General features: G+C 45.8%; 1 protein-coding gene across 2 annotated transcripts in view; it reads left to right on the top strand.

Annotated features, from left to right (window-relative positions):
• Window positions 1-4,193: 4,193 nt before the first annotated feature.
• Window positions 4,194-14,963, top strand: part of TPD52 (tumor protein D52) — a 122,609-nt gene continuing 111,839 nt past the window's right edge. Inside the window, exon 1 of one of the 2 annotated variants that reach the window (XM_041412953.1) lies at window positions 4,194-4,297. In XM_041412953.1, coding sequence (XP_041268887.1) covers window positions 4,276-4,297 — 22 coding nt within the window. In that variant the 5' untranslated portion in view covers window positions 4,194-4,275. Of the gene's footprint in view, window positions 4,298-12,829; window positions 12,894-14,963 lie in introns of those variants that run through there. The other variant, XM_041412954.1, reaches the window with a different exon arrangement.

Genomic DNA, 14,963 nt, shown 5'->3' with positions numbered 1-14,963 from the left:
GTAATCTCCAACAGCCCTGGCCTCAATGTGTTCTCACTCAAATACTTAGAACTGCAGGGTGTTCAGCATTTAACCAGTTCAGGATTGGTTTCAAAAGTGGCCTTGGACTTGGAGACACTCAGGCATTTAAAGAGGTGGAAAGGCAGCCACAGATATTTTCAGCAATGTGCTGCTCTTCACTTGTGGGAGCCTATGGGATTTTAGAATGCCAATAGGCATCTGCTTATCTATCCCACTCTCATACCATGGTATGATCTTGACCTGTAGATACTAGGAGGTATGAAAAATTTATTTTCCACAAAAGAGTTTTAGCAAGAAATACATAATAAAAACCTATAAACTCTTTGACTTGTGAGTCAGACGATACCAGCCTAAAAAGGCTCTTACACATTCAACATCTCTTTTTGATTGTACAGCTGATTTGGCATAGGCAGATCTGATTTTAGGGACTTTTAATGCTTCCTCAGGAGGGACATATTGCATAGCATTTCTGATCCAATATATGCCCCTCTTTGGCTGCCAGGACTTTGATCCAGTTAAGTGCTTTCAGGGTTATACTTGGTGCATCAGGCAATAATGTAGAGGGAGGGAGTGTGCTTGCTTGTCTGTTTTCCTTCCACTAATATCCCAGTGATATTCACCTGGCATATGGTAAATACAGATTTGTTACAGCTTTTATTTACCTGTTATACTGGTGGTTCAGAATGTGTATGTGTCCTCTGATAAACGGGTTTTGAATTTTTACTTTGCAAGAGAGTGTCCAAGCCAGAGGTTATGAGGAAGGGGCTATGAGGTGAGCCAGCGAATGGTGTGCTTAGCTACATCACAATGAATATTTATAAATGTCCCTAGCAGAACACAGATGAGCAACAAGGTTCTTCTCTCACTAAAATTGAATGTCACACTCTTTTGGTCCTGTGAACTTTCTTTGTATGCACTGGAACCATTTCCATTGGAGGCTGTGAACATGATCCTAACCCATACCAGAATACTTCCCCCTGAGCCTAGGACAGATTTATGGGAGCTAAGGGCTTACTTTTCTGCCTAGAAGAGGTAGTTGAACAGAGGTTTAGCTTAATAAAATCATTCCAGGCTTTGAAAGGAGCCAAGCCAATGGTAATCTTTTATTGCATTTTGAAATAAAATGGAAATAAATTAGTCTTAAATGTATATTCTTCAATATACATTCACTTTGTCAGTATTATATCTTTGACACCTTGGCCTTTATTCACTTCTGACTACCTTGCCAGTTATTTTCAATAAACAGCTGATCTAGGGGGAATGTATTTTAAAACTGGGCTCTGACTCCACAGTGGGAGTATCAGTATGGCAGAATGCTTGGAAGGCTCCAGGGTCATGAGTGGGAAATGAAATGTGACATGCAGCCACAATGTCAGGTGTTTCTCTGTGTGTTGCTCTACTCATATTCCCTGGCAATAAACATCCCTTGCACAGGACAGGCCCCATACCACTCAGGACAAAGTATTTTCAAGTCCTGTAATTAGGTGATTCAAAGTTCTAGTAGGCTTGCCTTCTATAGAATCCTAGAATGGCTTGGGTTGGAAGGGACCTTAAAGATCATCTAGTTCCAACCCCACTGAAGTGGACAAGGACACCTTCCACTAGACCAGGTTGCTATACATGCTTTGTTTTCATTTGTTATAACTGATTGAAGAAAACAAGGAGTTGCAGGAACTGATCTCAGTACATCCATTGTCCTATACTTCTGTCCTTTTTCATAGACACAATGGGACCTTAAGGACAGATGCAACCTTTTCTTCTCAGTTCATGTTTTATGTCCTGTGATCATAATTGGAGCCTGTAGACAACATTCATACAACTTGTAACATGCTTCAATTTGAGTAACAGGTGCTTGTTACAATTCCATCCTCCTTGCTAGTCAGGGCAATGAGCAAAATGGCAATGACATCATTGTATTTGGAGATGGTGAGGTTTGGCTGTGTCTCTTGTATCTAAAAATTTTCTGGGCAGGACAACTGGGGACCTGTTTGGGATCTGGTACCCCATTGCTACTTTGAGAGGGCCACAGCTGCTGGGGAAATTGAACAGCACAGTATCCAGCAGGACTAGGAAGGCGGCTTTTCTAAGCTTGGAGTTCAGCAAACTGGGAGTAAAACTGAGCATTCAGGCTGTACTTGCATTTAGCAGGGTGTTCCTCAGCTGGGTGGGTGGTGAGTGAATCAGCAGTGCTCTACTCTACTCAAACTCAGCTGGGCTGGTGGGAGTGTCACTACCAGAGGGTACTGAACCAGCTCTCCAGGTAGTAGTCCTTTCCTGATGGCCAACTCTTGCTTTTATGGATGTGCTAGTGAAATGTCCCTTCCCCTACAAGAGGCAGTGAGATGCTGACAGCTTCACTGCTCTGCGAGTTGGTTCTTGACAGGCATTTCAGAGCTGCCAGGTGTTCTGGTAGTGAAAAGTACCTTCAAAGAAGGGCAAATTTTATTGCTACTGATATTCTTCCACTGCCATTACAGATAATGTATAACATATCTGCTGGTCAGTGGGAAAGCTTGGGACTTCAAGTGGAGTACTGTGGGGGAATTTTTTTTTTTTTTTAATAGAAGCAGATGTACCCTCTCAAATATCTATTTGAATTTATTTTTTGAAACCATCATAAAACATATCTGAGATATGTGTTGAGTCATATATCTGGGAAAAAAATATAAACATGCAGGGCATATTCTGACTGATTTCCTATTTTCGTGGCATCACTCTAACAATGTCCTGCTGCAACTATGCATATCCTAGAATATAAACATGCTCTCCTTTCCCCTAGCAAAAGCTCACATTCCTCAGCTGCCTTGTGGATCGAAAGCTACCTGGATTTGCTGCTGCTGTTTTTTATCCAAAGCAAGGACATTCTGAGTTGGCACCTCATGACTCTCTATTGTGCTCTGCTTTAGCATGTGACTGTGCACGCTGAACGCTGGGGACAATTTGGCTATTCACACAGCCCTGAGATGGAGGCCTTGCTGCTCATTCTGCACAAACATTGATCTTTTCAAACAATCAAATCCATAGATGTCAAGGCCAGGGATTTGAAAAGGGTAAAGCAAAAATCTATTTGGTAGCTTAATATTGTCGGTAAGGCAGACTGCTGGTCAAAATGCATAATGAAAACTTCTCTGCACTTAATGATAATTTAAGAGAAAGAGCTGTGATTGCAGGGAGGATTACAGCTAGAACAGTTGTTGGTTTTCTCTTCAGCTGCTGAAGTCTCTTTAAGGCAGCCACAGCCATCAGCTTGGTGTAAATGCTAGTGAGTCTTGCAGGGCAATCTTTAAAGTGAGAATAAAATCACAGTTTAACTTCTATAATGCAGCACAATTTGTGTGGATGGGTATATTTTGATATACAACCAGAAGGAAGATTCCACAGCCGCACAAAAGTGCTGGGGCATGTCCAGAGAAGGACAAAAGCTGGTGAAGGGTCTGGAGCACAAGTCTTGTGAGGAATGGCTGAGGAAGCTGGGGCTGTTTAGCCTGGAGAAAGGGAGGTTCAGGGGTGATCTGATCGCTCTCTACAACCACCTGAAAGCCAGGTGGAATCTGCCTCTTATCCCAGGCAATCAGCAACTAGACAAGATGACACAGTCTTAAGCTATGCTCAGGGTGGTTTAGGTTGGACATTAGGAAGAACTTTATACTGAAAGGGAGATTAGACGTGGGAACGGGCCACTCAGGGAGGTGATGGAGTCCCTGTCCCTAGAGGTGTTTAAGCAAAGATTGGATTTGGCACTTGGTGCTATGCTCTGGTTGACAAGCTGGTGTTTGGTCACAGGTTGGACTCGGTGACCTCAGAGATTTTATCCAACCTAACTGATTCTGTGAACTGGATCTCTTCGGTGGTAGCTTCCTCCTGCCTGTCGCACCAGCTGCGGGCAGCACGTTGGTTGTGTCTCTCCGCACGGGGCCGGTGCCACGCGGAGTCAGCCAGCACAAGCCGAGGTGCAGCAGCACTGCGGAGCCAGGCGCTGCCCTGGAGCCAGGATACAGCCGGTGAGGGGCTGACCGAGGGGCAGGCTCAGGGCGGCTCACCCTGCGGGCCGTGCCGCGCTCACCTGCGCGGGGCGGGGCGGGGCGGGGCGGGCGGCGCTCGCTCACCTGGGCGGGACGCGCCGCTGAGTGACGGGCGCGGCCCCGCCCCGCGGGCACGGGCGGTGCCTCAGCTGCCACCCAGGCGCTGGCGGGGGCGGGCGTCGAGCCGAGCCGAGGTAGCCGCGACGGGCACCGGGACGGGCGCGGGGTCGCCATGGAGCCCCCGAGGGACCAAGGTAGGGCGCGGGGTGGGCGCTGCCGCTGCGCCCCGGGGGCCGTGGTGGTGGTAGTGGCTCTCGCAGCCCTTCGCTGCTCGGCCCGGAACTGCCCTGCCCAGCCCAGCCCTGCCGGGCCGGGCAGCGCTGGGGCCGGGCGTGCGCAAGGGGCTGCCCGCGGCCTGGGCGAGGCTGCGCCGGCCGTCGGCTCGGGAAATGCGGAACCGGGGCCGGGCGGCGGAGCACGGGGCGGCTGCCGGGCCCCCAGCCGCGGCTGCACGGGCAGCGCATCCCGGCCTTCCCGCGGGGCTTCGCGGGCAGAATAAACTTTCTACTTTCACCCTGCAGTAAAAGTAAAGCTCTTCCATTATAGAGTGTGCGACTTTGGATTGACCAGCGCTGTTCGCCGGATTTGTTCCCTTTTAGTCGTCTCCAGCCCGGCGTTGCTCCACAGCTGGCAGCTCTGTTAGGGCAGCTGTCCCTCGGCCCCTGAGCGGCAGCAGGGCTGGCGCCTCTGTGGTGCTTCACTGGTGTGCCTTTTGCCTGGGAAGACTGGTGTCCTGGCTGCCCTGCCTGCAACACTCTTCCTAAAACTTCATGGTTTATTGAAACCCAAAATCCTTGGGACAGCTTGCCCAAGATAATAGTGCCCTGATAAAAACTGACATGAATGCAAGCAAAGCACGTTCTCTTGCTGTATAAGCTTATCCCACAGGGGTGTATTACATTTATCCAACCCATTCATGAATCAGGTGGAGCCTTTTATATGGTGTGGTACTGACCGACATGCCAGCTGCTCTCCTCTAGACGAGGTAGGGCAGGCTGGGGTCACTAAGTTACCTGCAGCAAGCTGGCAGAGCTGCTTGGCCCAGCTCAGTGTCTGTGCCCTTGGGCTGATTTCATTCAGGGTTTTCCTGCTTGGCATGCTGGGGATGGCAGGAGGCCTGCACTTGTGGCGGCTGGGATATTGGAGGTGCAGGAGCTGCTGGGAACGTACCCCTTATTCTGCCACGGTCAAGCTTTGTGCTCTGCTAGCTGAGCAGGCGCCAGCCTTGATTTGCTCCCAGTTGAGTGTTTCGAGGATTGTGTAGTACACTTGTAGAATTAACAATGCTTTCTGAGTTTCTCTGTATTTACAGAAAAGGTCAGGCTATCTCTGCCTGAGCAGAAGGTAATCTGGTGAGGGGCTGAATCACCTCAGGGAGGTTCCTTCAACCATTTTGAAGTCCTGTGTCTATCTTCAATATAGGTATAAATTAAAAACAGAAAAAAACAAAAAAAAACCCAACAAACTCCCCCAAAAAAAGGAAAGAAAACAGCTCCCAAACCCTATTCTTGGGTACCACCAAACAGAATCGTGCAAGCAAATAGCACGACCCCCCAAAAAAAGGAAAGAAAACAGCTCCCAAACCCTACTCTTGGGTACCACCAAACAGAATTGTGCCAGCAAATAGCACAATTGTCAGTTGCTTCAGAATTCTGATTGCAACTGCAGGAGCATTAAAACTGGTTTCAGTATTTGTTTCAAAGTTCTTGAGGCTATAAAAAAGGCAAAGGTTTTTATTGCAACTGCAGGGTCTTGAACATGTAATGATGGGAAAGGAGAGTAAAATAACATGATCTTTTGAAAAACTGTAGTGACAGTCCTGATACTTCCTTGAGGCTTGTTTTGCTGTTGTACTCATTTCTGTTATAAATTGCTTCGTACTAAGAGGGTATTGCACCTCAGGATGTTTATCAGAATAGTGTACCTAGTGTGATGCAAGGGACTATTACAGAGCAAAGGTGGTGCAACACCTTCTTCTTCTGCCTTCTTTTTGGAGTAATTATGCTGTTTTCTCTTCATGGTGAGGTGGAGATCTGCAGATACAGTGGGAAAATCTAGAATAGTCAACACACTTGTGCCAGTTGATTAAAGGCTTCTAATACCCTGCCAATTAGACTTCAAAGACCACCTTGGCAAACTGGAGTGCTTGCATTGGAAACTCCTTGATGATACAATATTATTACTCACTAAAGCCAACATATATGGTTAAAGTCCAGGCCATCAGGTCCTGTGTCCCTGGTGCCAGCGTAAACCTTCTGGATTACCACTTCCAAACAGAAATTAATTTGTGTAAAATTGCAAGTCAGAGGTTGCACCCTTTGTTGTTATGGTGACAGCTTTCTCACATAGCGGTAATTAGGAAGAAAATCTAGGTTATGGTTAAGACTGCAGCCAAACTAGATGAGGCTAATGCTCCAGGTGTAGAACGTGCTTAAGTCTCTCCTCTCTCTTGAGCAGTCAGGTTTGGTAGCAGTCCTTAAAATGTTGTTCCTAGCCTACCACCAGCAGCATCAGAATCACTGGGCAACTTTTCACTTGAAATGTCTTTGTTTTCAGTGAAGGGATATTTGGACAGACTGGATGGCTCCAGGTGATTCTCAGTGTACTCCAACAGCTCTGGAAATAGGTCTCCAAGCAGTCAGTCTCTTGCTCTGTGATTACAGGCACCAAAGCAGTAGTGGCAGCTCAAGCCAAATGGCTATAATATTATCCTGAGATGAGGAGTCCCTTGTTCTGTTGCTTTTCTTTAACTTGTCATGAACAAAAATCTGATTCACTCTATGGACTTAGTTGCTGAATTGATTAATAACTGCAGTTTTGCTTTTACAAAGATGCTGTTGTCCCCTCTTCCTCCCTACTCCCCCCTGCCAAAAGAAAGCAAAACAACCAAACCACAACCACACCTGATTTTGCTTGCAAAATGAGTCTCTCTCTCTGACTTGCCACTGTTACTGTTGGTGCTGGTACAGTTTCTCAGTGGAAAAATAAGGATGAAGCTGCCCCTACAGTGTAAGCAGTGTTCTGAATGAGGAGACTGTGCCACTGAGCAGTCTCACAAACACATGCACCACAGCACAGATATCTGGTAATGATCCCTCTCCAATGTTGTGTTCAGGGTTCCTCTTATGCTTCAGCAACACTTCACTTATGTAATTTGGTGTCTTTCAAAATCTTCAGGCTTTTGTGGTACTGAAAAGTAGTCCTAAAACACTACATGTGATTTCTTGAGAGACTATGTAAGTCTTTCTTTTCCTGTAGCCTTGACTTGTACTTTTGGGGCTGACAGAGTAGACTTTAATATTCTTTTTTGTGTAGAAAGAACTTGTTGCTGGCAGTAGGGCAAAGTTTCCCCCATTGTCCTATTGGACAAAGCTGCACCTTTTCCTACTGCTTTATTTGTTTTCCTATCACTAGGTACTTGCAGTACTGTAGGTATGATTTTTTTTTTTCACTTAATGTGCAATTGTGAAATCAAACAGACTTGTAAGTAAATACAAGTGGACAGCTGTTGTGGGAACTGCAAAGAAAGAATGATTTCACTGAGCTGAGTGTCTGTAGCAGTGACTTGAAGATGACAGAAGTATCAGAAGATTTATTAGTCGGTCCCTTGAACAGAAGCAGGCTTTCATTTCTTTTGCAAGAAAAACTATTGGTGGGGAAAACCTTGTTCTGACTGAGGCTGAGGGTCCTGATGTGATAAGGTGGCATTACATAGTTATTTGATGGCACTGCTGTCCTCTCCCAGCCAGTGCATGGATGAGGTACAGAAATGTGGGGGATCAGTGTGCTGTGTTGGAGGGATGCTGGAGCAGCTGATGCGCAGCTGTTGGGTGGGCAGCTGGAGGCTGGACCAGTGTCAGCTGTTCCTGCCTTCTGCAATGCTTGGGCACTGGAGGGTAACTGGAACTCTTCATTCATACTCACACCCACTTCAGTAGGGTATGGAGAAGGGGGCCAGCCCAGTACTCCAACTGTGGAAAGGATCTGTTGCTTGTGGTATGCATGGATCTTTTTCCCTGTTCCCTGCAATGACCACTGTCCCAAGCAGTCAATGCAGTCCTTCACTCATGCAGAGTAAGGTCTACTCTCAGACCTTTTGGTGCAGGGAAAGCTTAGCTAAGGATCTGTGTCCTTTGATCCTCCAACGAGGCCAAGCTGTAAGTGCTCGGGGCTTTTAAAATCCCCAAACTACATGAAACTGATGCAATTCCTTTTTATTCCAGCTTCCCACACTTTGAAGCAGCCCACGAGTTCCCCCTTGCTCCCACTGCAAATGCCTGCCAAAGCAATGGGAGGCCTTGGGGGCTCAGGCTGACATTTCTGGCCTAGAATAAAGCACTGCAGCTTGGCTTCGGTTTAAGAATGTGCTGGTGGAGGCTGAGCAGGTGCCTTGCTCTGCTTGATGTGGATGCTTTATGGGTAAAGTGGGAACAGCTGGTTTTCATGGCTGAAAGTTGGCTGCCATCTGTTAACACCTCTCCTGGCCTGGGCATGAGCGCTGTTGAGCTGCTATGAACTGTGCTTGGAGGCTGCAGAGCACAGCCCCTTCCATCTGCAGGGGCTGTCAGTAACCACATACTGCACTCCTCTGCCTTGGGAATGTTATCTCTATTCATTTTTATGTCATTCATATCTCTGTTCATGCTGCTGTCTATCTTTTATGTACATTTTTCCCCCCTTGTCTTCTACAGCTGCTGAATACAGCAGCCTTTGACTAACAACTTCTGCTTTGTGAGCCAGATGTCACTATAGTCCCAGGAGGAGCTGGGTGATAAAGGAAGTGGGTGTTGGGGCTTCTGATGCTTTCTGCCATGCACTGACCCTGCTGGGTAAGGACATCCCAAAATCTGCTTTTGTTGCCTGAGTGTTGTAAAGGCTGCGAAGGCTTTGTCCTGTTTCTTCACAACTGTTTACTCCTTTAACAGGAGAATGTCCTGGCAGTTTTTATTGGCAGGAAGTCCCTCAGCCAGTATAGAGAAAAACAAGGGACTAGATTTGCCATGTGAAATCAGTGAGCTGTTTGTGGATTGCTGATTCCTGAGGGTGCTGGATATTGCTGCAGGTAAGGGATGATATGTGCTATATCTCTTCAAAAAGTGATGTTTCCATGGCAGCAGATACAGTGCAGGGAGTGTTCTTGAAACCCAATGTTTCTTGACCAATTTTCAAAAGAAAATAATCCAAACTCTTCCTTCTTAATTTAATAGGAGAGAGCAGCAGTGTTGTTGGCTGAGCCCTGGGCAGGAGACACCTGATAGATGTGGGGGTTTTGTGTTTTTATGAGATGCTGCCCTCCAGGTAGGAGAATGATGATCCCACTGTTGCCTCCACTGGAGTCTTTGTAATATGGGCACTTCTAATTTGAGATTTCCTATATGGAGGAAGGGAGGTGTTTACCCTTGTTCTTTTAATATCCTGCAGTGAGTAAGCAGAAAAATGTCAAACAAAGGGTGACTGAAAGGGAAAGCAGGCATTAAGTGAGATTAAGCACTAAATTGAAATGTTCTTGTTCAGCCAACACAGTCACTCTGTATCAGCTTCAATTTAAGTCTCCAGAGGGACGGCTTTCTCTCCTGTTAAAGGTGGAGTGTCTTCAAAATTGCTCATACTTGGGTGTGTTAGCCAGAGTGATTGGGAACCTTCACTCAAAAACCTAGTATTGGAGGACAGGCTTTCTACTGCAAGCCTTCTGTTTTGAAAAGGGTTGCAGTAACAGACCAGCTACCCTGAACTTTCTAGTCTGGATCTCTCCTGAAGGTTCAGTGTCACTCCTGCCATTTCCTCTTACTTGTCTTCCTCCTTTTCCTCTGCCTCTGGTTAAGGGAGCAGAAGTGAAAGAATATATAGCTGTGTGTTGGCTTTGGCTGTTTGGCAAGATGATACCATGATTTGGGCTGACTGGTCTGTAGTATCTGCTATGAAAACACTTATTTCTGGCAGAGGTGTAGATGGCTGTATGGATTTTCTGCTAGTGCAAGTACAAGTACAGCTGCAGGAGTCTGCAGCCACTTGTCCCTGGGTGGGGTACGGGGAGCAAGACAGCACTGGCTGCCAGCAAATGCTCGTGTGTGGAAAAAATGCTCACTGTGCTGTTACTTGCTCCTGAGCAGAAAGGGGTGGATTGATGCTATCTAGAGAGAAACCAGCACTACTGCTGTGGTGTGAATGCTGTCACTGAAAGAAGCAGCTTTCCTGTTTTGCAAGCTAACTTCTCTATTCCAGAGTGTGAGAGCAGAGCAATAAGTGTCCTTGGATGCTGACTGACAGTGAAGTGGCCCAGCAAATGCTTCCTTGGCCAAGCCTGGAACGCTCCCTTTTCTGCAGAACTGAGGTCTACAGGTACATTCTGTGACACGTGTGGTTTGGAGTGACAGGCTTCTGAACTGCCCCTCTTCTGCTTGTAGCTTCCCAGCAGAACAAGAAATGTATACTGTGCTTAAAAACTTTGCAGATAAAGAGGAAGCACACTTTGTGTGTGTACATGGAAAGAAAACCCTATTATTTTTAGTGTGGTTGAAATATTAGCAGTCTAATTCAATAATAGTCTAATCAATAATTCAATTTAGAAAAATACTATTATGCAGATGAAGTCGTAGTAATAATAAAGCTAACGTACAAACTTAGTTTTTGCACCTTTTTTCTTGGTGGTTTACTCATCCTACCTCTGGCTTCTGAGGCTGGTAATATCATTTTAGTTGTGGCAGGGGCATTAGAGCAAGTTATCATATTGTGACTCCTTTTCTGGGAGGACTAGGATGGTGGTGGTTTCTTCCTCACTGTAGGATTCACTGGAATCCTTCTGTTTGATTTTTACACATCTGTCATTTCTTTCATGGCTTTTCAGGCTCTGTATTTCATCCAAATCTATTCTATAAAGTGCCTTTTATATATGCTAGGTATTATTCCTTTGTTCTGTTATCTCTATAATAATTTTGTCCAACTGCATATCTCAACTGGTGACTACTGACTTTCTTACAGCCATGGGATCTCCATTGTCAGCTCTGTGCTCCTTTACTTGTACCATGCCTGTATTCTCACATTCTGTGTCTCTACTGAGGCACACCAAGTAAAACAAACCCTCAAGCAAATTAAGAAGGGTAGAAACAGAGCAAGGCTGACAAGTCTCCAGTCCTGGGGCCTTGCATGCTTGGCTCAAAGCTTATGTTCTGTCACTAGCAATGCCTGTGTTGTACTGTGGAGTAACGAAGAGGCTGGGGAGCACCTGCAGCTTGCTGGGAGTGGTGGGTTAGGCAAGCAGAGGCAGAAGAACAGGTATTTTTTCCTGTTTAGCTTTCCCTTGTTTAGCAGCTAGAGGGAAGTGGTGCTTCATCAGAACCCCCTAACCCCGTAAAGAGATGAAAAGATGTGCCAAGGGAGGCAACCTGGGCTGGAGTTGGTGTTTTCAGACAGGTGCTCCTCTTGTGCTTTGCTATGATTGGACTCTTATGTATGGCAGTGGCATTGGTTCATGAGAAAAAGCTCAAAAATGTTGAAAACAAAGCTTTGTAAGTAATGTTTTTTAACTTCTCCTTAGCCTGGCAAAGCTGTGTATTTCAGTTATGAGCATTGGGGATGTTGCTTGTGTCTGTTTTGCATTGTTTACTTTTTGCGTAAAGTATTTTAATTAAACTACTAGCAGGGATCCCAAGATGAGCAAGAAGTGATCTTACTCATTTATCTTTGTTCTCTGCCTAAATGTGTATCACATCATGACATTAGAAAATCTTGATTAATTTGATCAGGATAGCAGAATTTGAAAGAAATTCCTCTTATGCTTCTACTTGAGTCCTCTCTGTCTGATGTTTATTGCAGTGTTCAACAGCAATCCAGTCCCTGGGAATAACATAGCAGTGGACATTTGCAGCTGCTGCCAGGACAGGCTGCCTTTGAAGAAGGCCATTTCACTGAACATGCATCTTCTGAACTTGCATCTTCTGTAGTCTCTGCAGGAGAACATCAGAGTTCTGATATGCCCCTTGCTTTTCCTCACACAGGTTCCCAGGAATGGGGCTGTACAAGGACTTGCTTATAAGCATCTTTAAAGAAGCTGTCCTTTAAGTGGGAACCAGTACTTCCTACTCAAAAGAAGGGTCTGGGTTATGAAATGGGTACAGCTCCCACTGACTAGAGTGCACCTTTCTCTCTAGTGTCTATACTGCTATGTAGAAGAGAATTCCCTTCAGCACATCTCAGAAGTGTTTTGCCTGCATCTGAGGAGTCTTGAAAAGCAGGGTGAAGGCAGAGCAGAAAGCCCCCAGATCAATCACTGTTTTTAACCTGCTGACTGCTCAGAGCTGCTTTGATTACTGCTGGCAGAGGTTAGTTCTGTGCCTGCACACACACAGGGGCCTCGGAGTGTGTGAGCGGATCACACGGCGCTGTGCAGGCTGTTTCCATAGCACCAAAAAGTCTGCGCCAGGCAGTCCCTGAAGAGGCTTTGCTGAGCAGCTGACGTGCATTCAGGACTGAGGAGCATCAGAAGTAGTACCAGCCTAGGCATAGGGTGGGAATGGAGCCTGATTTAAATATTGACTTTCCTCTTGCCAGATGTCTCTGTCTTGGCAGAAGGAAAACAGGCTGTTTTACTGCAATGTGCTTTGCTTTGAGCTGTGAGCTCTTAAAAGCACCATTCATGCTCTGTTTCGTCTCCTCAGCAAGCTACTTGCAAGTGTTGTGTTCCAAAACTGTATATTTTTTTTTTTTTACAGGGAGTTTGTTCTTGAGTAAAAGGAAAGACCTGAAATGACTTCTTGTCTTTCTCTTAAGCCTGCTCTGGTGCTTGCATGGCAGGTATGTTTTTACCTTCTTGTGCTCTGAGTTCTGACAAGCCTTTTTGTCTGTTGCCTGGGCAGACTCTATAGGTGCTGTGCAGCTCTGGTATCCCAAGTATGTCATGTAGGGGCCCCTGTGCAGCTTTGATATCCCAAGTATGTCATGGGCCTTCAAGAAAGGGATGGGTCCATCTGCTGTGTTCAGAACATTGCCTGTGGTCTGTCACCACCTCTGAAGACACTTGAAGGAACAGAAGTTCCTGCAGAGGACCCCAAGGAGAACTGTCTGAACATCTGAAGAAGGTCACAACCCCAGCTTCCCATTTTCTGAAATGCCGAGCCCATTGTGGGTCTGGCTCCCTACTTCTTCCACAGCTCAGGCCATGGTTGGATCCCTGCACAGTACCTTTTTCCACCAGCTCGTGGTTCGGGGTGTGTGGGGACCTCACCCCCAGGCTTGTTGGGAGGATCCTGTGAATCATGGAAGTTGTTGTTTATGTAGTTTAACTGCCAAAAACTCTACTGCACTTCTAGATGGCTGCCACTGTCATATGATTTAAGTGCAGTAATTTGGAAGGAGGGGAAGACTCTGAAACATTACTGTTATTTTCTCCAATGAAGCAGTCCTTAACTGCAATAAAGATGTATTTTAGATACCCACTCTAAACCTCCTTGCCTGAAAACTCTGATGATGAAATAAACAGTTGCAGCTACCATTTAAGTAACTGTTTATAGCAATCAGTCTTAAATACTAGCCTTCCCTAAAATACATTTGACTTTCTTAGTGCACTTCTAGTAAATGATGAGGTACAACAGAGACACCTGTCTGTACTTTGTGAACTGCTACTTGAGCTTTGTATATCAAACTTGTTAGCACTTGATGTAGCAGAACTAGTGTGGACACTAAGCAGGTAGTAGTATGCTTCTTGGGAAAAGTGAAATGCAGTGGCTTAATGTCTCTTTTTGAATATAGTCTTGATTTTTAGATGCAAACGAATTTTGCTTTCCTGCTCTTCAGTTTAATCTTTAAATACTCAGTTAACTTATTTTTGTTTTTCTGGAGGAGTCTTTGATTAGTGTAGGGAGAAGAATTTGGTTTTGGTGTGTGGTATCTCCAAGAATTGACTTTTTCTGCAGAATTTAGTCTACTGGAAATACATTCTTGATTACTCATTTCCAGCAGTGCTGACATTCAATATAAACTTGTTTAATTCTGTTTAATATCAAAGGAGGAAAAAGCCAGCAGGTCACCAGGCACGTAACAAGGGCCAGAGAGGTGCTGCATGTATTGCAGGACGTGGCCTCTGTGTGCTGGGCTGCACTAACCTGCCCACTGATTTAGTTGGTTGGACAATACAGAGCACTTCTGTAAAGAAGCAGGAGTTTTATGGTTTTGCTGGTGTGTGTATGCGGATACTTCAGGTTCAAATGTGGTTTTGAGGACTTGGTTTTAACAGTCCAGCAACCCTGCAGGGAAGGTGATGGGTGATCCCATAGCACAGCTACAGTGGTAGGTGAGCCTTCTGCCTAATGCACCCCTCTGGGTGCATTGCTTAAAACACCAACTTCTGAGCTGCAAGCTGTTCACACTCTTAAGTGTGTAATTTGTTCCTGTAAATTATTCTGGATTAAGGCAACCTGTGGTATATCATTACAGGCTGGGGAACAAAGGGATTGAGAGCAGCCCTGCAGAGAGGGCCTTAGGCTGGTGCTGGTGTATGAAAAGCTGGACATGAGTCAGCAGTGTGCACTTGCAGCCCAGGAGGCCATAACACATCCTGGGCCTTATCAAAAGCAGCAGAGGCAGCTGGTCAAGGGAAGTGGTTCTGCCCCTCTTCTTGGATCTCATTGGATCTCACCTGGAGTATTGTGTCCAGTTCTGTGGTCCCTAGAACAGGAAAAACTTGGATCTGTTGAAGCTGGTTCAAAGGAGCACCATAAAAATCATTGGAGGGGTGGAACATCTATTATATGAGGAAAGGCTGAGAGAGATGAGCTTGTTCAGCCTGGAGAAAAGAAGGTTCCAGGGTAATCTTACTTCAGCCTTTCAGTAGTTAAAGGAGGCTTATATGAAAGATGGTGACAGACT

The sequence above is a fragment of the Onychostruthus taczanowskii genome, unplaced genomic scaffold (genome assembly GCF_017590055.1).
Source record: "Onychostruthus taczanowskii isolate IOZ18803 unplaced genomic scaffold, ASM1759005v1 scaffold4, whole genome shotgun sequence".
Lineage (NCBI taxonomy): Eukaryota > Metazoa > Chordata > Aves > Passeriformes > Passeridae > Onychostruthus > Onychostruthus taczanowskii.
The sequence above is the reverse complement of the archived record's forward strand: the minus strand, read 5'-3'. Positions and strand labels throughout refer to the sequence as shown.